Source organism: Colletotrichum navitas (genome assembly GCF_030913465.1).
Source record: "Colletotrichum navitas strain CBS 125086 chromosome Unknown LY79scaffold_2, whole genome shotgun sequence".
Lineage (NCBI taxonomy): Eukaryota > Fungi > Ascomycota > Sordariomycetes > Glomerellales > Glomerellaceae > Colletotrichum > Colletotrichum navitas.
The window spans coordinates 161,599-183,332 of NW_026850548.1; the positions used below are offsets into that span (position 1 = coordinate 161,599).

A 21,734-nucleotide genomic window follows, 5' to 3' on the forward strand; every position below is an offset into this window, starting at 1 on the left:
GGGTAGGGATGACGAGTCTGTAACGGACAGACACATAAATAGCACGATGAAATGAGATATATTTACTGTTGAACACATGAGCAACGTGACCAAGCATATGACGCGCAAATAGGTATCATACATTGCTAATAGTGACAGACACAAGGTCCCTTTTTTGTGACTTGCCGTCTGCTCCTTTAATCCCGCCCAATTCTCCTTGCTCACCCATTCCCAGCGCGCGGCGCGAGATGTCCCGGCCGAGCGCCCTGTCACTGTCCTACTTCTTCATGTTTGACCGGCACGCCGCCGCTCGCCGATGACGCCGCCACGACGCCCTCGGCACCGACGTGCCCCCCCGCGATCCTGTCGAACACCTTCTCCCTCTCCCTCTGCAGCGCCGTGCGCGTGCTCTCGAGCCGGGCGCCCTGTGCCCTGAGCCGCCGCATCAGCTCGCGGCGCCGTGCGCGCGTCTCGCCCAGCATGGCGCCCAGCGCGGCGGCGCACCGCTCGACCTCGAGGCGCGACCGCTTGATCTCGTCGTGGAAGGCCATGTCGGTGAAGACGTTGTCGAAGAGCACGTCGCCGACGAGGCCGCCGTGGTTGATGGCGACGGGCGGCAGGCTGCCGACGTGCGGCGTCATGCGCCCGGCCTGCGCGACGAGCCCGCGCGCCTCCTGGACGGCGCCCTCGGCGCGCTGCAGCGCGCTGCGCTCCATCATGTCCGTCATGGTGCCGCCGCCGAACATGTCGACGCGCGAGCGGCTCAGCGCGTCGTCCATGCCGCGCAGCGCGTCGCCCATGCGGCCCGCCGCCGCCGCCAGCAGCCGCACGGCGTGCTGCTCGGCCTCGGCCTTGCCGCGGGTGTCGTGGTACGCGCGGCGGGCGTCGTCGGCCTCGCGCTCGAGCCGGTCCTCGTCCGGGTAGCTCGTCGTCGTCGTCGTCGTCGTGGGGCCGGCGAAGATGGAGTCGTAGAGGGTGTCGAGGTCGCACTGCGCCTCGTCGTGGCGCCGGGCGGCCGCCTCGAGCGGCACGCCGGCCTCGCGCGCCGCCGCGAGCTGCGCGCGCAGGTTGCCGTTGAGCTCCTTCTCGCGGTGCTCCTCCTGCAGCGCGTCAAAGTACTCGCGCTCCTCGCACGCCGCGCGCTCGTCGAACTTGCCGCGCTTGCCGACCGCCTTGTGCACGAACCGCCGCATGACGCTGTCGCGGTACTTCTCGTGCTCCCTGAGCTCCTTCTTGCGCCGCGCCTCGAGCGCGCCGAGCGCCCTGTCGGACTGCTGCAGCTGGCGGTCCAGGTCGGCGATGAGCCGGCGCTGCTGCGTCAGGTCCGGGATGGCGTTGTCCGTCTCGGCGAGGACGGCGAGGAGCTCGCGGTTCCGGACGGCCGCCTGGAGGATCTTGGATTCCAGGTCGGAGGACATTGTGATGGCGTCGTGGCGTTGGCGATGGAATGCGTGTGCGGCCCTCCTGTCTAGGGTAATCTCAAAGGGTGCCTCAAGAGTTTCTCTCAATGTGTTTCTCAAGGCGATGATACCGGCGCAAAGGCGCGAGGTGTATACCGCTAGGTTTCGAAACAAAACTTGCACGATTCCACGCGAGGAAAAGGTGTATGCTGTGTATAAGATAGGAGTGTGGCAGTCAAGTCGATATTGGCGACAACTGTACCATAAAAACAACAATACGGGAAATGGCTTCGTCATCAAAATGGATTCACCATCAGGGAGACCCTCCCCGGAGGTTGACTGAGCATTATATGTATGTCCAGCAATCCTTGGCGGGGAGGATAAGAGGCGCCTGTCAACCAGCGCTATTGCAATGACGATCCACGGCAGAGGTGGGTATACGCACATAGTAGTAGATATCAGTAAGACGGGACGCAGACAGACCAAAGCGATCGATCCTCTACATCATTGTAGCATGACGATGGTGATTGGGGGGCATGTGGCATGCGTGGCCAATGACATCAGATCCCTCGATCTTCGCCGGCCGGGTTGCCTCTGCTACGACACCGCACCAAGGACCGTCGCAAATATGAACGTGGATCATGGTATGGTATGGCGTGTGTGTGTGTGTGTGTGTGTGTGTGTGTGTGTGTGTGTGTGTGTGTGTGTGTGTGATGTGTCGAACAACACGCCCGGTCCGGGTTGCTGCTGACGGGCTTGGGCGGGGATCATCGGTGCTTGTAGACATGCGCCACGGACCAGCACGGCGAGCTCTGTCGCTGACGCCGCCGCCGCCGCCATGTACCGGACTGAGCTACGGCAGGATAGCATAGTACAAGAATCTCACGTCTTGTTCACTCCGCGTAGAGAGGAGTGGGACAGAACCAGGCAGACGGCTTTTGTTGGCCAGCAAACGAGTCTCGCGTCCCAAAAGAACCGCCGCTAGAATCATGCCAAGAACCAAGGATCCGGCCGGTAAAGGGGGAAGGGGTGTCAGCACCGCTAAATCTCTTGGGATGATGCTCATGTCTTTGCCCCGGAGGGTCACACCCAACCCCTCAACAGCAGGGATCTTCGTTACCAGCGATGGCACTTGTCAATTTTGATAGGGGGCCAAGAGAGAGAGAGAGAGAGAGGGATTGGGAGGGTGGAACTTTTGCATGTGGCTGATGCGTTGGAATCTGCCCTCTCTTCCCTCTCGGCCAAAGACCATGAGTTCATGTCGGCTCTTCCACTTCTGTTGCCAACTTGCCCCTCCCTCCCTTTTTTGGCGTCGCAGAAGACTCTGAGCATAGAGTGATAGATAACGTGACTGCAATGCATTGGCTCTTCCGTCGGCTTCGGGAAGTGCAGCAAGGCGCAAGCCAAGCCGTGGCATGCATGATGGATGACGATGCCCGACAACCCAGACGTCAACATCGGAGACGGCCGCTTTCATGCGCATTGACCTCGTTTATCGTGGGAAACAACTCAAACAAAACCCCCTCACTTGCGTTGTAGGATCCCCCCGTACGATATCTAGACTTGACGCGCTTCAGGTCAACCTTGTTATCCTTCTCCGTGACTTGCTCTGGCCCCCCTCCCCGCTACGTGGCGAGCGATGGCTGGTATCGTCTACCGCCAGCGAGGTTGTCCGCTCCTCCACATCACCGCCGTCGCCCGGGATGAACCTCGTTGCTTCTGTCATGCCCTGCGGCATTGGCCCAGGCACGCTTCCCGGACTGGTCGTCGGCGACTGGGGATTGGTCGCATAACAACCGGAATCCTCTCCGCGGTAGGTAGGTGCTGTGATGACTACGGGATTGACGGTGACACGCTCTTGTGGTCTATTCCCTTCTTGTACCGATCCAAGCTGCTGCTGTGAACTCATGATAAGGTAGCAAGTCATATTTTTCTAGATCCAAAACTCCCATTATGCCCAGCCAGCGCCCGCCTGATCTACGCAGAAATACATGGAGTTACAGTGATTGGTCTTATACAGAACATTCCCGGACTGGTATAGCCTCTCGCGGCTCATCTCCTGCGACGGGCTCGTAACCCATTGCCTCAATGCCATCCTCGCTCTCCAGCCGGATGGCATCGTTCCCCCTCGGCTCTTTCACAAACATCAGCGCCGCCCAGGCCCCCGTTGCCAAGAAGAAGATGTAGAACCAAGGCAGCCCCTTCCACCCTCCCTTCTTCTCCAGCCCGACCGAGAATGCCCAGGCGAGCACCGGGCCGCCGAGCGGCGAGCCGAGGGTCTCGGCCATGCTGGTCAGGGCGTACAGCCGCGACGTGTGCTCCGGCTCGACGAACCCGGTGATGAGCGCGCGCGAGACGGGGAAGCTGGCGGAGCCGAGCGTGGTGACCACGAGGCCGGCCGCGAAGACGACGACATCGTGGCTGAGGCTCTCGATCAGGGCGCCGCTGGCGATCATGAAGTACGACACCCTGCCGAGGAGCGCGTCCTTGCCACAGCCGGTGCGGCGGAAGCGGCCCCGGGGATCGGTGATGATCCGCGACACCCACGGCAGGGCGAGGAGGACGGCGAGATGGCCCAGGCTCAACGGCGACATGAGGAAGGTCGTCTGCGCCAGCGTCCAGCCAAAGTACTTGCTTATGTACTGCGGGAGCGTCTGGCCGTTCGATGCGTTGAGCGGGCCCTGCACGAGCGACGGCGCCAGGCAGAGGATGACGTTGCGATCCCGGAGGATGCCGACATACTCCCGCACCTCGTGCAGCCCGTTGTCCAGCGCCTCGCCCACGGCGGCGCCGAGGGCGAGCCGCTTCCGGGGCGGCGACCCGGCCGACCGGCTGCGGAGGGTCTCGGGCAGCAGCATCATGAGGAGCAAGATGACGGGCACGACGAGGAACATTAGGCGGATCGGCGCCCAGGGCCCGTGCCGCTCCATCATGAAGCCCGCCGTCAGGGGCCCCAGCAGGCCGCCGGCCACGGCGCCGACGGAGAGGAAGACGAAGTTGGAGGCGCGGTCCTTGGCGGTGCTGACGTCGGCGGCCATGGCGTAGAGGTTGTTGAAGAAGACGACGACGCCGCCGCCCATGAGGAAGAAGAGGATCCCGAGGAGGATGAGGTAGATGCTGGCCTCCGGGAAGAGGCCGAGGAAGAGGGGGCCCCATATGAGCGCGCCCAGCGTGCCGATGTACGCGAGGAGCATACCCGCCTTGCGTCCGATCCTGTTGGTTTTGTTTCCCCTGTCAGCCAGTCTCGATACGCGCGCGCACACACACGCACACACACACACACACACACACATCATCATCATCATCATCACCGAGTTTGGAAACAGGAAACACCGACCTATCAGACAGGACGCCGTAGGGGAACGCGACGGTCATGTTGACGACGGCACCAAAGAGGGCCTGCCAGCCCTGCAGCCACGCAAGGTCCCTCTGCACGTCGTCGACCTTGCACTTCATCTCGGGGATGCGCGCCTCCGGGCCCAGCCGGTAGTGCTGGTGGCAAATGTGGTCCTCAATGAGGCGCATGATGGGCATCATCTGGATCGTGAGCTTGTACGTGAGGGCGAACTTGAGCAGCGCCAGCACCAAGATGACGGCACGCGGCGAGGTGGCCCGGAAAGGCGTCAGCAGCCCGTCGAGCCCCCGGAAACCCGCCCGCAGGCCGCCCGCGACGAGGCGGAAGAGGATACCGACCCATCCGCGGGCCGAGAACCGTCGCGGCCAGCGGGACGAGCTACGGAACAGTTCCGGTTCGTCCTCCTTCAGGAGGTCGTCATCATGCACCGCGTAAGCACTAATGAGGTAGTGGTCGGCCTTCAGTTCGTCAGATGGACGTGTCATCTTGCTGCTCTCATGACAATCTGTCTTGACTTGCTCTTCCTTGCTTTTTGCTCAGTGTCTTTGGTCTGGAGGGGTTGATGAGTGCCATCGGCAACGGCTGGGAGAGCAAGAAATACGAGACGGACCAGAGACGGACGCCGGGTCCGTCGGACAAGCCCCAGTCAGCCAAGGGAGGGCTCCTACATACTATGTAACGATGCTGATGAGGACATGTGGGTGTTTCAGCCGAAGCGTGCTTCGCCCGGCGCCTGGGGATCGCACTGGGATGCGAGATTGACGAGCTTATGAGGGCTGTTATCACAGTACCTTGTCAAAGCCGAGTTAGACGCCTGACACAGTCGCCCGTCCAAGTTGTTTCTTAACAGACCCTTGCCAGAGCATATGAGTAAGCTCCGTTGGTCCCCCTACTGCTGCCGCGTATTCATCAGCGAGGCACACAGCTTACTTTAGCAAGGAGGGAATAGGATAGCTCCATTATCACAGGGTTCCCCGGTGTTGGCGGAGCGTCTTCCGACTCGCACGCAGCGCCGTTCCAAATCACAGTGAAAGAGCCAACCATGAGGGTAAAACCATCTCATGTTCGGGGATCTTGAAAGTGGTTGACGCAACCGATAACGAGCAGAGAAGATATCTTATTGTTCCCCGCGGCATTCGTGACCCCGTATCGGCAAATGAGAGACGTGATAGAAGATGCCTGTTGTGCTGATCAACATCGGCACAAATCAAGCAGCGTCCATGCCGGTGGACCGATCTCATTTCACCCAATGTTCAAGTTCCCCTTTATTTAGCCTTCAATTCAGCAGAACCGTAACACCTCCATCATCCTTGTAATCGAGCTGGCGGTGCATGAACGTGGCGAAATGCTACTGTTCACAGCGAACCCGACGGCCATTTCCATTTAGAGAGTGGACTGATGCAGAGAGCTCGACTTTATTAGTTCTTTTTTTCCCCCTCCGTAAACTCCCTTCATTATCGATCGAATTCTTCTGGCTGGTCGATGCGTCATGGACGACCATCTGCTGGGCGGTCAAGCAGAAGCTGTGGCGTATTCCACTCATAGCAGAATCATGACTTGAAGTATCGACGCGACACCGCTCACACAAGTTATTTAAACCCTCTGCCACTCTCTGACCTGCGGAGAACCTTCCACAGCGCCAATTGAGTGCCGAGTTGATCACATGACGCCAGGACATAAGACGGGGACAGGAGTGCGGGCAGCATCCCGACAACGGCGATAAGGACTGAGCTGCTGCTCTTCGACGTGTCGCGAATAGAGGATTAGGTTTAACTTTGACCGTTTGACTGCGTTCTGCAAAAGACACGATGACCGAGACAAAGAGCAACTCGTACCTGATCGTCGGCGCCGGCGTCTTCGGCGCCTCCACGGCCCTGCACCTCATCAGGGCGCGCCCGGACGCCAGCGTGACCCTCGTCGACCGCAACGCCTTCGACGCCCCCGTCCGCGTCGCCGCCTCCTGGGACTGGAACAAGGTCGTCCGCGCCGACTACGTCGACATCGAGTACATGCGCCTCACCCTCGAGGCCAAGAAGCACTGGGCCGAGGACCCCCTCTGGAGGCCCTTCTACCACGAGAGCGGCGTCTACTGGGTCTCGCCGAGCAGCTTTGCGCGGCAGATGCAGGCGAACTACAGGAAGCTCGGCGTCGAGTCGGGGCTTTCCTCGCTCTCGGTGGAGGAGGCCAGGAGAGAGTACGCGGGCATCTTCGCCGACTCCGACTTCACCGACGTCGACGAGGTCTTTGTGAACAGGAACAGCGGGTGGGGCGAGGCCAAGGAGGCGCTGCAGAGGACGATCGAGGAGGCCGTGAGGCTGGGCGTCAAGTACGTCGAGGCCGAGATCGCCAGGCTCGAGTTCGACGCCGCGGGCGCCGCGACGGGCGCGCAGACGGCCGGCGGCGAGAGCATCGAGGCGGCGCACGTCATCCTGTCGACGGGCGCGTACACGGCCAAGCTGCTGGCCGACAGCGCTCCCGAGCGGACCGAGCTCCATGCCGGCGACAGATTCGTTGCTGCTGCTGTGACGGAGGGGTTCACGCGCGTCACCGGAGAGAATGCCAAGGACCTGTACGACGGGCCGGTCGGCATCTCAACGGTGCCGCCTTCGAGAGGTGCGTTTCCGATCACGGTAGCAAACCCCCCCCCCCCCCCCCCCCCCTTTGGCAGACTGGGCCCTCTGACACCACTTCAGGCGCCAGCAACGGGAGCGTTCCGCACTCAAAAGACAAGACCCTCAAGTTCTGGGGCCAGATCATCTTCAGGAACACGCAGCCGCACCCGAACGGAGGCCGGTACTCCGCGCCCCCGCCGGCCGCCGACTACGCGCAATTCGACGTCCCCAAGACGCTGAGGGACGACGTGGACTACGCGGGGAAGAGCCTCTACGGTAAAGGCAGCGCCGGCTTCAAGAACGAGAACTACCGCATCTGCTGGTAAGCGCTACGCCATCGGGGAGCCCGTCAAAGCGTGAGAAATGAATGTACTTACACACACACCCGGAACAGGGAGGCCGTGACGCCCGACGAAGACTTCATCATCTCCCCGCACTCGGCGAGCAAACACCTCTACGTCGCCACCTGCGGGTCCTTCCACGGCTGGAAGTTCTTGCCCATCTTGGGTAAGTATGTGATGCAGATGCTGGACGGGTCTCTTGAAGAGAGTCTGGCCAAGAAGTGGTCATGGGATCGGGTTTTGCCTCCCCCTACTCACAGAACCTGGCCGAGGAAAGAGCTCAGTGATTTCAAGTAAGCCCCAGGAGTCATGGAAACGAACCAGAGGTTGGATCCTCAAGGAATCACGCTCGCCGAGCCCTGTAGTCATTCAGACTAGCTTGTGCGGTTCGCACAGCTGCAATGGGTGGAGTGGATGTTTGTTCATGTCATAAGTACGTGCTCGGTGTTTTGGTGGCCATGATCTGTGCTAGCACGAGTCAGATCAAGTATCGGCTTCGAGGAAGCCAACTCACCGAATCTATATGTTTGTTGTCTCTACAAAGCCTATACAGCTGGTTGGTCCAACTTCGGCTGATTCCATAATCTGCGCAGACTGGTACACATTCATTCCTTCAGTGGGCTGTCCAAAGTCTTCATCTATGTCTGAAGCCTATTTTCTTCACCGAATTGTCATTTCTTCATAGCCAACCGCACTGTCAAGCGCCTCGCGTGCGCTGCATCGGCCTACCAACTGCACAGCCGCGAGACTCGCGTCACCGTCTCCCACTGACCTGGCCACAAAAGGAACGTCGAGGCCCTCTATCCCAACCACTCGGTCCCCAATCATAGTTGCATCCGGAGCGAGCCCGAGAAACCCCGCGTCCGTAACGAAAAACCGCCGCCCATGGCAGGTGGAAAACATGTCCTCAGCCTGGTGTTCCTGGAGCTAGCCACCCAAGACGCAAAGATGTCCCTCAGCAACAACGTTTTTACGTAAACGAAATCTTCGAGCTCGATATAGGTGAGCGGAATGGTCGGCCTCTGACGGTGGTATTCCCCGACTTCCTGGACCGCCTCCATCATCACGCTTGGGTATACCAGCAACGTGCCAAACAAGGCTTTGATAAACGGCGGGAGTCTCTCCGGTGACGTCCCCGCGTGTTTGCCATGTACGACGGGACTTTTCTGGAGATGCCATGGCTCGCATATGCTCCCACTGCTCCAGGGGTAAGTGATCGGCGTATATGTCGCATAGTTCGCCCAACTTGACGATTGTCCCAATGATTGCAGCCCGGACGTGTAGCTGTGTGTTTTGGCTTCCTTCTGAAGCGGTGCACTCTGGAAATCTCCACTGCCTGTGGCCGGCTCCGTCGGCCGTCGTTTTTGAAATGAGCTGGCCGCTAGCATATCTTTCCCTCATTGTCCGCCTTTCAAACTCCATCGGCGGCATAGTACCGCGGAACGACCGTAAGCCATGCGTGCTCCAGTCTGGGGCCTACGTCGGAAGTCCTGATACTTTAGTCGGGGTTACGACGCTGCGGAGAACGTTCAGTCCGAGGGCGTCGATCAGAGCTCGACCGAGCTGGGTGAAAGTCTCGGAGGGCGAACAGCTGTAGTCCCCCTTCGGAAAGGATGGCGTAGAGCTTGTCTCTTGCATCCGTGGCTTCGAGGTATCTCGTGTTCTGCAAAAGATTCAGCAGACGTACAGGATAGGATAGGGCGGTACTCATTTTGCCTGCCGGATCTCGCCCTTGTTCGCCAGGGTCACCGCGTATGGAAGTGGCTCGGCTCGCGTGTCATTATCGACGATGTACCGTAACTCGTCAAATGCCTCCTTAACCGACTTCTCTGCTCACGCAAACCACAGTCGCTCTCCTTTCCAGCTGAATCTCTTGCAAGACCCACGTGCGCAGGAACCATGGCCGCCGCAACAGCGACGGAATCGATCCCTGTACAGTTTGACGACCCGAAGTCAGCGAGGACTCTTGAGATTCGCGTAGCCAGTCCATGGCGTCGTCGCTGTTTTCGACTTCACTGCTCTCGCCCAGATAGACTACCACGCTTGCAGCTTCGCTGTAAATCCGCGGCATCAGACCCAACTGATGGTTTCTTTCCGGTACAGAAGACTGATTGGTGCAGATGGCGTCGATCCATGACATTCGCGGCTTCGTTGGGAGTCGCAAGCGCCTCAACGCAGATAACATCCGCGGCTTCGTTGGGAGTCGCAGCTGCGGGTGACAGACAGGGGCGTCGTCGAAGAGGTATCGCCACACGACGCGAAAGTGACAACATGGATGATCTTGGTCTGCGTAGCATCGCCCCATGCGTACGAGAGAGCTTCGTCCTGCGGGCAACCGTGCAGATTGGACGCAAGGAGGTGGACGGCGACCGGGGCATCACGCTCCCCGGGCTGAACCTCGACGAGCCGAAACGCATCTTCCAGCTCCAGTTTCTCACCGGGATATCTGTAGCTCTCTGTGGGACCCATACGAAGAGCTTGCAACCGCAAAGTGTCTGTTTCGGGGGTAATGATCAGCCGAACGCGCGCAGGGCAAACTTGATTTCTGGGAGGTGGACCACAAGTGTAGGAAGACCTTTGTGATCGCTTGACTTGGGCTGGCGTACAAAAGATCTTTTTACGAGCGTAAGGGCAAGGGACGATGTTTTCGAAAGGGCGCAGTTCGTTCTCCTCAGCTGGACGTAGGAGTAAGCATCAGGCAGCATCACACCCCGGTTATGCAGGGATTATCTGAAGACTATCCGAAGCCATTGGAGCTAAGCTGCTTACACCCGCTCGCCTAAATTGCGATAATACTGGAAAGCTTGCCTTACAAGGCTATGGAGAGCTGATGGCAGGAACAGAGATGACGTGGACGCCCTCATGCAACGGCTAACAAGAGCTATCTAGGCAGCTAGCATTGCAACGGCGCAGAGCCTCGGTCTTGGCTTGGAGTTGAGGCGAGTATTTGTCAACCCATGCTTAAGTACAAAAGTCCCTCCTTCCGGGAATCCTTGCGCGAGCTATCTATTCTTGATTCAACACGGGATTTACTGTAACGCGCCACAGATACAAGCCAAAGGTTATTTCCGCCTCGTCGGTTAATTAGCGTTAGCTCGATATGGAACATGTCTAGGTCGATCAACATCCTCTTCCTGCGCCTTGCCATATTTACATATTCCTGGCCCATGGGCTTGCATAACTGAAATTGTGGGATCTTGTTCGAGCCATATTCATTCATTTGGTTAGTTGGCCATGCACTGGTACTTTGCTGGGATGGCTGATGCCTTTCAAAGCCTCGAAGACCTATGCAGGCACACTCGTTGTTTTTCACAGAGTAGAACAAACGCCGCAGGACACACTTTATGATCATATAGGTCTCCTTGAGAAGGGTTATCTATAATTTAAAGTGAATGGTAAGATCCAGGTCTTAGGCTGTAGCCGCCAAGTTTTCTATACTATCCAGAACATCAAAAGCGTTATGTAGATTCGCGTATAGCATGAGTGTGACATGGCACGTATGTAGCATGTCCGCCCCGATGGAATGTATCAAACCCCAAGAAATAAAATCCGGTTGACCGCCGTTCTTGAAAAGATAAAAGTTTGCATACAGAAAAGAAAAGAAAAAACAGGGATCGACAGAAGTTGGCCTCACGGTCCCCCTTGTTAGTGCCACATAGCCGCGTTAGCTGCAGTCATGCTCGCACTTTATGGCGCTTCCTTCGCCTGTCTTCCCGTCCAGGGAAGTACAAATTCTTGTACAAGATCGTGTCTTCGACTGACGCAATGGCGCGAGAAGCCGTCTCAAAAGGGAAATAAACTCGGAACACTATAATTTGAGTCGCGATACTTAAAGTGGTCGACATCTCCCGTCTGTAAGACAGATTCCTCTCAATCTCACTCTCCAGATCCACCTTCGACCTCGGCCCGGACTGACGACCATGAAACGTACGCTCTTCTTTGGATGCTTCTTGGCCGTAGAGGCCGCCGCGGGCGACTCGTGGAAGCCGTCGACGGTCAAGATAGACACGCACTCGCATTTCCTCCCCGACTTCTACGCCCAAGCACTGCGGGATGCCGGGCATCTGCCCGGCCCCGACGGGATGCCCAGTATACCTGTAGGTTTTCTCACCAACAGCCGGCACAAGTGGCCTTGGCATCTCTGACCCTGGGTTAAGGATTGGTCGCCAGAGGCGCACCTCTCGTTCATGGAATCGCAAAACATTGAAAAGTCCTACTTGTCCGTCTCCAGCCCGGGCGTCTACCTGTCTGTGCCGTCGCGCCCGGCGACGGAGAAAGCAATCTCGCTCGCGCGCAGGATCAACGAGTACGCTTCGCGCCTGAAGGCCCAGTACCCGGACAAGTTCGGCTTCTTCGCCTCTCTCCCCCTGCCCGACGTGGCCGCGTCCGTCGACGAGATCGCCTACTGCTTCACCAGGCTGGACCCGAAGCCCGACGGCGTCGTGCTCATGTCCAACGCGTACGGCCTGTACTTTGGCGACCCGGCCATGGACCCGGTGTACAAGGCGCTCGACGCCCTCAACGCGACCGTCTTCGAGCACCCCGCCGTCCCGTGCACCGAACATAACCACCAGCAGTTCCAGATCGCCGGGGCCGACCCCGGCATCACGCCCGAGGAGTGGCTGGCCCTCAACAGGCCGGCCGACGCGCGACTGGGGCGGGCGCCGACGCTCGACTTCCCCTTCGAGACCGCCCGCACCTTCGCCGACCTGTTCTACTCGACTGTGCCGACCCGGTTCCCCAACATCGAGTGGATCATGCCGCACGCCGGCGGCGCGCTGATTCCGACGCTGGACCGCATCGTCGGCTTCAGCACGCCCGAGCTCAACCTGACAGAGGCGTCGATGAGGGCCACCCTCGAGCGCAGCTTCTACTTCGACCTCGCCGGGCCGTGGCCGGTCACGTCGGCCATCCCGGCGCTGCTGCGTTGGGTAAGCCACGAGAAGATCGTGTGGGGGAGCGACGTGCCTTTCACCCCGTGGGCCGCGGGGAAGCTCTTGGCTACCAAGTTTGACATTGATGTAGCAAAGGTCTTCAACGGTACGGATGACGCTCAAGACGTCAGGAGGCGCAACGCCGCAAAGCTGTTTGAACAATAGCCCTTTACCGCGGATGCATCATGGTTTGGACATGGAAGAGCAATACCCAAGCAACCGAATCACTTACACTCTAAACATTACACGAGAAGATTGAAAAAAGGGGGTAGGATGGATCAGAGACCATTGCAGGCCATGCTATTAAATAAATGTAGGATAGTTTCGTGGCGGATATCTTTCAGTCTGATTCTCAGGACTCATCATTTATATAGAGAGAATATGTGGCCTTCTCAGCAAAGAGTGTGTTCTAGTACTCAAAGCTTCACCTGCAGACACCCAAAACCGACGGCCCGACGACCCAACACGCTCATAATTCAAGGCAAACCATTTTGATGTGCAACTTAACGCCCGCTCAACGACTCCGAATCAAGACTGTCTGCCACTATTGACGGCCCACTTCTCGACCAGGGCCCATAGCTCGGCGCCGCCATCTCCGGATCCTCCAGAACTCTGGTCGTCCTCCGCCAACAGGGCTTTGATCTCCTCCCTATCCGGCACAGCGTAACTCGGGGGCTTCGTTTCGGTCTCCTGTATCGCCAGTTTGACCCACGGGTCAAGAAACTGCTTTGCCGAGGCGGGGATATCCTGCTTCATCGCCCACGCCATGGCCTGGAGCGCTTGCAAGAGGTACATGGACATGCGGACGACGCGGGCCGAGAGGCCGCCGACCCTGCAAAGACGCGTGAATAGGTCGCTTGTCGCGGCGTGGTCATCGTTCAGAAACGGCATCAAGTTCTGCATCGTCACAAAGACTTGACGGGTGATGAAGGAGTGGATGGTGTATCGTAGTAGGAACGCTTCTGCAAGGGTGGTGTCGGATACGCAGTGTTGCAGGATTAGGGATTTCACGGTGGCGGATGGCCCCGTAAAAGGGCCGTCAAACTTTGTTGATGGGTGGAGGGGTTGTAGCAGAACGTATGCGATTTCGTTTTCATGCATCCTGGACAAAGTTAGCAATTTAAAAAGTCTCGGCGTCAATTAGTATAGGCTTACCTGAGGAAGCATGTGCCGGGAGTGAAGTTGTATTCCATCTGGAAACGGTCGGGCAACGCTTTCCTAAACTCGCGCAACCTACAGTACCAGTGCTTCCTCCGTCTGATGTCTTCTATGCTGCCCTTTATGGTGCTCCCGGAAGTCAGGTACTGCATGACGTCGTATTGTAAGCATGCGAGGCTTGTGATAACTGTTGCTATCCCTGGGACGATTGGCAGTTGGGTTGTTGATTCCATATATGGCCGCCCTAGGACGTCGACGTTGCCCCTTGGCTCGGTTGCATCTTTGCCGTAGTTATCGAATAATTTTGGTATCGTTGGAGGCGGGATGTCGGCAACTGAGTTGTAGAAGTACGAAATGCGGCTATGCCCACAGATCAGCATGCAGAGCGACGATATGGCCAGCAACGGGATGGACTGAATCTCACCTCTCCATTAGAAAGATTGACCATACGGCTTTTGAGATGCTGAGCATCTCTCTGGCATCGACGGGGTCGTCCTTGTTGAGCATAGCGAACCTCCGGTCAGGTTTGAAGCGCTTGTACCGCTCCCAAGCCATGAAGCGGTACATCTTGGCGCTGCTCTCGTCTCCGGCGATACTCGCCGACCAATCGACAAGGACGAGGGCGAGAATGGTGGGTAATGTGGCTCGTCCATGGCTCTTCTCAACCAGTTGCATGACCTCGTCGCGAAATGTCTTGGACAGGTCTCGGCCCGTGATGGCGCTGTACTGTTTGGCGCTTTCGAGGAATGGCTGTCGAGAGGAAACGGTCAGCATACCAAGACGAAAAACAGCCCGAGAGGGGTTCGAGGCTCACGGCTCGGACTGCGCAGATAGCGTTGACCAGGATGGGCGAGCACCACTTGGCTTCCTTGATGCTGCCGGTGCGCATGTCGTCTATGAACAGGGTCGGCTCGATAGCTGGAAAACAGCTGGCATTTTCCCAGTTGAAAAAGCTGGTGACGAGCTCCGACACGAGACCGTCGTCGGCGACGGTGGTCCAAGGTTTCGCGGGGACTCTGATCAGGCTGCTTTGGAGAGCTCTCTCGTCGATCTTGGCCAGCCTCATGTCGCGTGTCCTGTCGTTTGTCGCCGGGGTGGGGAGCAAGATTTCTGCCTGACGGATGGATTCCAAGACCCTGATGGGGTCGCCAGAGGCCCTTATGCGTCTGAAGATTTCCTTTGCCTCATCCTCGGACTTGGTGCAGACCATGCGGAACAGGTCTCTGTACTGGGCGTTCTCGGTCTCCAGGACGCTGGCCTTGCGCTTGAGCGCGAGGCTCACGGTTTCGCCCTGGTTCGCTTCATAATGGCAGTCGACGCCTCTCTTGGAGCAGTGCTGGCACTTTGGGCGTTGGCCATCGCACTGGATAAAGGAAGAAGAAGAAATATCAGCCTTGGGGTGCAAGTAGCGCGCAAGCAAGATGCTGCGTGGCGCGGGAGAATGTGGGGGTGTATGTGTGTCTCTTGTGTAAATGGTGCTTTTTTATTGGTGTCCTTGATTTATTTTTATTTTATTTTTTTGATAAAAAAAGAAACAAAATAGCAGTATCTCTCACCTTGGCCTTTCTCCGTCGACAGTTATCGCAAGCAACGGCAATGACCTGCCGCTTGGAGGCAGCACGCGGCTTCGGGTCGGCCGAGGATGAGTCGTCACTCTGGCTTCTGCTCTCTGTACTTGTGCTTGGGTAGTTGATGGAGCCGTCGCTGCTCCCTCGTCCGGCCGAGTCGCGGCCCGAGGTTGAGGCCTGCTGGCCTACTACAGTTGCGGCCGTAGGTGGAAGCGAACCCGGGGATTGAGCGCCCGGGGCAGGAAGAATGACGCGACGACGCTTCGGGGGGAGCGACATGAGATTGAACCGAAGTGGCCGAATGCGGTGCTTTTTTCGTCGGATTTTGTCTCTTGGGTACGGAGTAGTAGCTAGCAGGTATGGATGGTATGTGTGAACGAGACGAGGCGTGGGCTCTCTAGGGCAGTAACAGTAGTGGTGTTTAGCACCCGCAGCAGGGATATTTCGCCCCCCGTCTCCTTCGTTCAAAGGGAAGGAGAGGCAGGCAGAGAGAAGGGGAAAAGAGCATGAGCCAGTTTTGCTGGCCGAGGGGAGATTGAATGGATTGGGATTTGCTTGTGCTTCCGGCGCAAAGCAGAGCAGGAAAGAGCAGGGCAGAGCAGAGCAGAGCAGAGAAGGTAGCAGCAGCAGCAGCAGCAGCAGCAAGCAGCACCTTCCTCTCGCCTCAGGTCCCACTGATGCTCGTTGCCTTCCCTCGACTTGGGCAAGTGCGATCTCGATCGGTGGGAACATACACCCCCCCTGGTCGGAAAACTCCATCACGTGGGGGCACAAAACAAGCCCCTCTCATTGGTCAGAGAAGACTCTTCAGCCAATGGGAGCGTGAAGGAGCTTGCTCCTACCGTCCGGTGGGCTTGCCAGGTAACCCCTCCACCAACGAAAAGATGGGAAAGAGCTAAAAAGCGAGGGGAAGGGCGTATGGGAAAGTGTGCTTGCTGGTGGCGCCGAATCCGGTACCGATCGGAGCTGGCTCCTTCCTCAAACACGGAAATGCAAGTCTACCTAGGAATGAAGCAATTGATCGAATATTCCAACATGCAAAGAAAAAGAAACAGAAAAGACAACAGAGTGAAGACAAAACAAAAATGCACATGAGGTCAAACAAGCCAAGGGCCGCACGCACGTTGCCTATTTTGTCTTGTCCCTTCCCTTGTAGGTATGTGCTCCATCCGAAGCTGAAGATGATAAATAACCTTGGCACCGGTCTGGCCCGGTCTGGGTCCCTCCCCTACCAGACGCACCGCACCGACTCATGAAGGGTGCCGAGGCCTTATCACGATCCCGTCCTACCCATGGCTGAAACAGAAACGACTCTTCGTTCTGTTCAATTCCACCATGGTCTTCAACACACCCATTTCCGTCATCCACTCCTTGACGAGCTTGACGAGAGTATCTGTGTACTAGTCCGGTCTCGCCTACATCCAACAAGAAACCCAAATGTGCTGCTCTCGCCTTTCGTTTGGCTACCCATCCCCGCGTCTCTCGAAACGCCAAACAACCCTGTTCCGGTCCTTCAAGCCCGTATAACCGCCCCTTGGATATGTCACAATGTCCCAACCGAACCGCCCACTTTGCAAGTCATTAGACAACGCTCGCGACCTTCGGAGCAGATAATACCGTACCCTCACTACGCACCTGCACCATGTCAGCGCAAGCCCTCTTCGAAATATCAAGTTCAAACTCGGACAAGTAGCAGGCCGTCGACGATATATGCGAATTGGCATTCAGCGACTCCCCACCAGACCGCGGATCGGAACTCGGAAGCTGGGCATGAAGTCTCTCCGCCGTGTCGGTGCTGTGCTTTGGCTGTCAGAGAAGAGCCTCTGGGAGCTGTCAAGTGTCCAGGAGAGCAAGACGGGCATTGCTTATCAATGATATAGCACCCCCATCACGTCAATCAATTCCTTGCCTCGTTTTCGTCTTCTACCATCTCTTCAACAGAAACGTCGGTTCGGCATCCACCTGGCAACACTACTCCGGTTTCCCTATATGAGCATCGAGAATGAATGCGGGACGGGCTAGCCCCGCACTCGCCTTTCAGCGCACACCAATCTAATGCTAAAACACTGTTTAGCACAACCATGCTATAGGTATCCCTACGGAGTACATCTCGCTGGTTCATTATCTGCTCGGACGAACTCCGAACCGGAGGCACAATCAATCCAACCAACCATATTAGCTCAGCTTCCTCAAAAGCGTAGCATCCTGCGCATAAGCCTATCCGGCCGGCTCGTTGCGAAGCTAGCTTAAGGATCGACCGTATAGAAGACGGGCCGCGCAGTTTACTTGTTCACCCGCAGGCTCAGCCAGTCGGGCCGGCAGGTGTGGCTCACTGTGTCCAGGTTCTGCTTCGCCTTGGTCTTCTTCGTGAGGCCGGCCTCGGAGTACAGTACGCAACCCTCTCCGGGTGGCTGCCGCTCGACGAGCTCGTCGCCCCAAGCGTCAACGAGTGCGAGGGACGCCAGGCGACGGAACGTTCGGATAGTTCAGGGCCGGGAACGCCCCTGTCCATGCCACTGCAGTCGTTCGATCTGTCTGCATTGTTCAGGGCCCCTATCCTCCCTCCATCCCAAGGTCAAGGGTGTGACTTGATTCGAGCTCCTGCAAATGGTTCCACATTGTGCAGAATCATCATCACCGCAACCATGGATGAATCTTCCTCACAAGAACGACCGAAGCCCCACATTGGTGATTGTGCATCTCCCACACGGCTTTTGTCACCGAAGCCCTCCTGATTTTGTCGTCGCGGCACAAGCAATGATGGAGCTGAACCGCCTTGCCCTCTCACAGACCGACGAGCTCGTCTAGTCGACAGTGGAGTGCGACGCGATGAGCCCGCCTAAAGGCAATATCGGCTCATTTCAGCGAGCCTGCGTCCACGGTAAAAGGGTCCCCATCGTGATTAGGCCCGGGTAGAACTAGCTGGCCGCCCCCGAGGAAGAACAACGGCTCTACGCCAGCTCGATGCAACCGCCTCGCGGGACTGGTATATCGAGCACACTGTAGCTTACGACTTGAGAGTAATCGCATTTCGTAGCCACTAGCCTGTTCGATTAGCCGGCGCCCTCGACTCCATCAATGCACGTACATTACAGGATATTTTTCTTGCTACTTCACATCTCTCTCCCTAACTTATCAATGACGGCTTCGAGATGTTGCCCTGTGCGAGGTGTCCGACAAAGCGACTTAATGCTCCTCAAAAATGATACAAAAGCTCGAATTTTCCATGTTAGTCTCGACGACAAGACACCTGTTAGGCATGCGAACCCGGGAAAAGTGCCACCCTCAAGAATGTCAGTGACACCTGGAGAAGACACGACTGAGGATCAGCGGAAAGACCATGAATCGCATCATAATGAATGATAGTACGAGATGATTGAGTGGCTTTTTTCTAGGTAAAGATTACGTGTCTATAAGCCTTTACCGGCCTAGATACTATTTAACCGAGGGAAACGTCTGCAATATATTTCGATTCTACCGGTAACCACTGGACGAATGTTGCAAAAGCCGCCATCATCAGGTCATGTCCGCCAGGGCTAGTTATCACTGCCAACAAATGTAAATGTTGAAAAAATGTCAAAAAGGGCGGAGAAACGTCTAACCACGGCAGGGACAGGCACAGAATGACCCCAAACAAACGCTCTCGTTCCCCCGCAAGTCTTGGGGAAAAGGAAGACCCGTTTGAAGAGACGTCAGCCAAGCAACGAGATGCTGCGGAACTGAGACTCGGCCACGGAGACCCGGATGAAGGCCGAACTTCCGGTTCACCTTTTTGGTATCCGCGTCTCACACTGAAAAGCTGGTGGGCTGCTCCGGAGTGTGTGTGTGGCAGCGGCATGTTATCAGGAAGATTGCGCGCAAAGGATTCTGCGGACAAGACGCAAAGTTTGGGCCCCCGAGTCTAGAACCCCCCTCTGCTTAGTATATCAAAAAAGCACTTCAAGGTTTTGGGGTTCCGGTAAGGGTTTTCTTTTCCCTCTTTCTCAAATCTTTTTATTTCTGTTTTTACACTTATTTTACTCTGCTAGCTGGGCTCGACTGCCGGCTCCTAGACACCTCTCCCCAATGCATCTGGACTCGCCCGATGCTCTGGTAGAGCCGCTGCATACGACGACAAGCCAGAATCAAGGCCGTCACCCTTAGAGATGCGCATGGTCGGTTCATGGTCTTCGTCGGAACTATAAATGGCATAAGGTCCCTTGCGGGACGTGACAGAATCAATGACCAAACTCTGCCAGTCCCCGTTCGCGCGTTGCCTTTCCGTCGAAAGGTTTGCCTCGCCGTCATGACCGCGCAGTCTTTTGTCAGCTTCTTGCTTCTGGTACCTCACGTCCTTGCCTGTGCAGGACACGGAAACCATTACGAGGCAGGCGACAGGAGGCGCAAGATGTCGGCTCCTGAGACTTCATCCGACTGGGCGTACGAGGCCTCCTTCAACTGGGGCCGCATCAGCTCCAGCGAGTCTGGCTCGAGTTAGCGAAGACGGCCTTCCCCGGGCCAGTGTGCTGACACAGCCGCAGACTACAGCTTGTGCCAAACGGGCACGCAGCAGTCGCCTATCGCGCTCAGTCTGAACAACGGCCTGGCCCTGGACCACAAGATCAAGTTCGCCTACCCCAACGAGACGACGGGCAACTTCTATAACTGGGGCTACGGCCCCGCCATCACCGTCACGCACCCCGAGGGGGTCTACGCCGGCAACCCGTCCTTCACCTACGACAACATGACGGTCTATCTGAAGGGCTGGCACATCCACTCGCCGGCGGACCACCCGGTCAACGGCGGCAGGTCCAAGGCGGAGCTGCACCTCGTCCACGTCGACGCCCGGGGCCACGACAAGGCTGTGCTGGCCATCCGGCTCGACCCCGGCAACGCCAACAGCAAAGACGCCTTCTTCGGCCAGCTTCCGTCGATGATTGGCTTCAACGATGCGGGGGTGCAGCAGCGGATCAGCATGGACCATACGCTGGCCCTCGGCAGCGTGCTGCTCTTCAACGAGTTCTGGACGTACCAGGGAAGCCTGACAAGCCCGCCCTGCCACGAAGGCATCCGATGGTTCGTCGCCCGTCAAGTCGTATACATAGGTGTCGATCAGATGAGGAGTATCCTGGGCGCGAGCACCTATAGCGCGAGGGCTGAACAGGAGGTTTGGCAGCACCGCATCAACGAGTAGGTAGGGGAGGGGGGAGGCAATATTCTTCGGCCCAAGGTGTGGCCAAGGGCCTTGACACAGACAGTTGCTGAGACCGCGGGTGTAGCTTTAAAGGCAGCGGCGGAAAGCTTGGGGACCAAGCTGAATCCCATGGCCGTCGCCATGACAGCTCTCTACTGAAAGGGGGTCTGACACGGCTTCTTCTCCGGGTTTTATAACACCATTTGATACCACTTAGATCTCATTTGTTCAAGCTAGAATAAGATCTTGCTATTCGATTGCCTTTGGACAGATGAATGTTCATTTGGGCTTGGTTGTTATCCATCTCTGGCCCACATATTCTTTTTAGCGAGAAATATACCGACTGTTCATTTTTTGCAATGTTCTCTGGGGATACGACGATAGAATTGACCCGAAAAAGTTCCTCACAAGGTAGTGAAATGTCGACAGCTAGTCATGAACCGCGGTGACCCCGGGACTCATTTCGCCCATTTACGGAGACTTGAGCTACAGGTCACGCGTGCAATTGCTCCTTTTGGCTCTGACGGGGGGTCACAGCTTCTCCGCATGCCTGATCCCAGTCTAGCTCTGCGCAACTTGTTCAGGTAGAACTGGGTTGCGGTTCATCGAAGGAGTCTGTAGTCCAGGTGACCATTGGGGGGGGTATCTGACCTGACCTGACCATTGCTCTTACCTCTTTTGGATGTGGGGCTAGCACTCTCGCCTAATTTTTAGTGCAATCGGTTAAAAATTCTTACTAGCCTAATTAAGCAAAAGGGATGGTCTTGGCCCATCCCGACCCGGAGCGTACGCGCGAGTTCACGAGCGCAGCGGAGGAAGCAGGGTGGGTTAGTACCATACCATCCCTCCCCGGCGGAGCCGTTTTGGAATTTTTGGTAGGTTAGTATTTCAAAATCTAAGAAAAAGGTAGTAAAACTGGAATTGAACCCATGAGGTTGAGATTATTTTTAGGAGGCTAAGACTTACTGTCTAGACTATGTAGACCGAGGAGAACGAAAATTCGGGTTTTATTTGTCTAGATAGAGTATCTAAGCTCTAGACAGCCCCACCTACCTAAAATTAAACGAGATCACTAGACCCACATCCAAAAGAGGTAAGAGCAATGGTCAGGTCAGGTCAGATACCCCCCACAATGGTCAGTTGACATGTACTCTCTCATCGAAGAGCTCGCCGACGTGGGTGACACGCCAAACCCTTTCCTCAACCAAGATCGA

General features: G+C 56.9%; 10 protein-coding genes across 10 annotated transcripts; 5 read left to right on the top strand and 5 right to left on the bottom strand.

Moving 5' to 3' along the window:
• On the bottom strand, window positions 1-2,052 carry LY79DRAFT_534761 (uncharacterized protein). Its single transcript, XM_060556463.1, has 2 exons — window positions 1,825-2,052; window positions 1-1,746 (listed from the first exon to the last, which is right to left on the bottom strand). Coding segments are annotated over exons 1-2 (1,500 nt in total). The 5' UTR covers window positions 1,827-2,052; the 3' UTR covers window positions 1-248.
• A 1,035-nt stretch (window positions 2,053-3,087) lies between these two features.
• LY79DRAFT_645978 (major facilitator superfamily transporter) lies at window positions 3,088-5,219 on the bottom strand (the record flags this gene model as incomplete). Its single annotated transcript, XM_060562451.1, has 2 exons — window positions 3,088-4,592; window positions 4,717-5,219. 2 exons carry the CDS (start codon window positions 5,217-5,219, stop codon window positions 3,392-3,394), a joined length of 1,704 nt encoding a protein of 567 aa, XP_060419913.1. The 3' UTR covers window positions 3,088-3,391.
• A 1,197-nt stretch (window positions 5,220-6,416) lies between these two features.
• LY79DRAFT_138368 (FAD dependent oxidoreductase) lies at window positions 6,417-8,097 on the top strand. The gene is made up of 3 exons (XM_060550928.1): window positions 6,417-7,347; window positions 7,428-7,668; window positions 7,741-8,097. Exons 1-3 carry the CDS (start codon window positions 6,543-6,545, stop codon window positions 7,982-7,984), a joined length of 1,290 nt encoding a protein of 429 aa, XP_060419914.1. The 5' UTR covers window positions 6,417-6,542; the 3' UTR covers window positions 7,985-8,097.
• A 1,406-nt stretch (window positions 8,098-9,503) lies between these two features.
• Window positions 9,504-9,872, bottom strand: LY79DRAFT_504377 (heterokaryon incompatibility; the record flags this gene model as incomplete). Its single annotated transcript, XM_060553504.1, has 1 exon — window positions 9,504-9,872. One exon carries the CDS (start codon window positions 9,870-9,872, stop codon window positions 9,504-9,506), a length of 369 nt encoding a protein of 122 aa, XP_060419915.1.
• On the bottom strand, window positions 9,857-10,907 carry LY79DRAFT_575055 (uncharacterized protein; the record flags this gene model as incomplete). The annotated part of the gene is made up of 3 exons (XM_060559669.1): window positions 9,857-10,362; window positions 10,457-10,466; window positions 10,842-10,907. 3 exons carry the CDS (start codon window positions 10,905-10,907, stop codon window positions 9,857-9,859), a joined length of 582 nt encoding a protein of 193 aa, XP_060419916.1.
• Window positions 10,908-11,607: 700 nt separating this feature from the next.
• Window positions 11,608-12,786, top strand: LY79DRAFT_504461 (amidohydrolase; the record flags this gene model as incomplete). Its single annotated transcript, XM_060553512.1, has 2 exons — window positions 11,608-11,784; window positions 11,845-12,786. The coding sequence occupies 2 exons, from the start codon at window positions 11,608-11,610 to the stop codon at window positions 12,784-12,786; spliced, it is 1,119 nt and encodes a 372-aa protein (XP_060419917.1).
• Window positions 12,787-13,149: 363 nt separating this feature from the next.
• On the bottom strand, window positions 13,150-15,626 carry LY79DRAFT_586107 (uncharacterized protein; the record flags this gene model as incomplete). The annotated part of the gene is made up of 5 exons (XM_060560583.1): window positions 13,150-13,723; window positions 13,777-14,139; window positions 14,204-14,529; window positions 14,594-15,115; window positions 15,336-15,626. 5 exons carry the CDS (start codon window positions 15,624-15,626, stop codon window positions 13,150-13,152), a joined length of 2,076 nt encoding a protein of 691 aa, XP_060419918.1.
• Window positions 15,627-16,417: 791 nt separating this feature from the next.
• Window positions 16,418-17,315, top strand: LY79DRAFT_138490 (uncharacterized protein). The gene has a single exon (XM_060550929.1). It carries the CDS (start codon window positions 16,640-16,642, stop codon window positions 17,225-17,227), a length of 588 nt encoding a protein of 195 aa, XP_060419919.1. The 5' UTR covers window positions 16,418-16,639; the 3' UTR covers window positions 17,228-17,315.
• Window positions 17,316-18,254: 939 nt separating this feature from the next.
• On the top strand, window positions 18,255-18,748 carry LY79DRAFT_138493 (uncharacterized protein). The gene has a single exon (XM_060550930.1). The coding sequence runs from the start codon at window positions 18,426-18,428 to the stop codon at window positions 18,708-18,710; it is 285 nt and encodes a 94-aa protein (XP_060419920.1). The 5' UTR covers window positions 18,255-18,425; the 3' UTR covers window positions 18,711-18,748.
• An 884-nt stretch (window positions 18,749-19,632) lies between these two features.
• LY79DRAFT_504622 (carbonic anhydrase) lies at window positions 19,633-20,575 on the top strand (the record flags this gene model as incomplete). The annotated part of the gene is given in 3 exon segments (XM_060553525.1): window positions 19,633-19,819; window positions 19,868-20,516; window positions 20,530-20,575. 3 exon segments carry the CDS (start codon window positions 19,633-19,635, stop codon window positions 20,573-20,575), a joined length of 882 nt encoding a protein of 293 aa, XP_060419921.1.
• Window positions 20,576-21,734: the final 1,159 nt, after the last annotated feature.

Excerpts from the sequence above, each read along its gene's own strand:
- LY79DRAFT_138368 (XM_060550928.1), top strand. The coding sequence starts at position 6,543 with ATGACCGAGACAAAGAGCAACTCGTACCTGATCGTCGGCGCCGGCGTC. Across the intron at positions 7,348-7,427 it reads AACGGTGCCGCCTTCGAGAG|GCGCCAGCAACGGGAGCGTT; the intron begins GTGCGTTTCCGA and ends ACACCACTTCAG. Across the intron at positions 7,669-7,740 it reads GAGAACTACCGCATCTGCTG|GGAGGCCGTGACGCCCGACG; the intron begins GTAAGCGCTACG and ends CACCCGGAACAG.
- LY79DRAFT_138490 (XM_060550929.1), top strand. The coding sequence starts at position 16,640 with ATGGCTGAAACAGAAACGACTCTTCGTTCTGTTCAATTCCACCATGGT.
- LY79DRAFT_138493 (XM_060550930.1), top strand. The coding sequence starts at position 18,426 with ATGCACGTACATTACAGGATATTTTTCTTGCTACTTCACATCTCTCTC.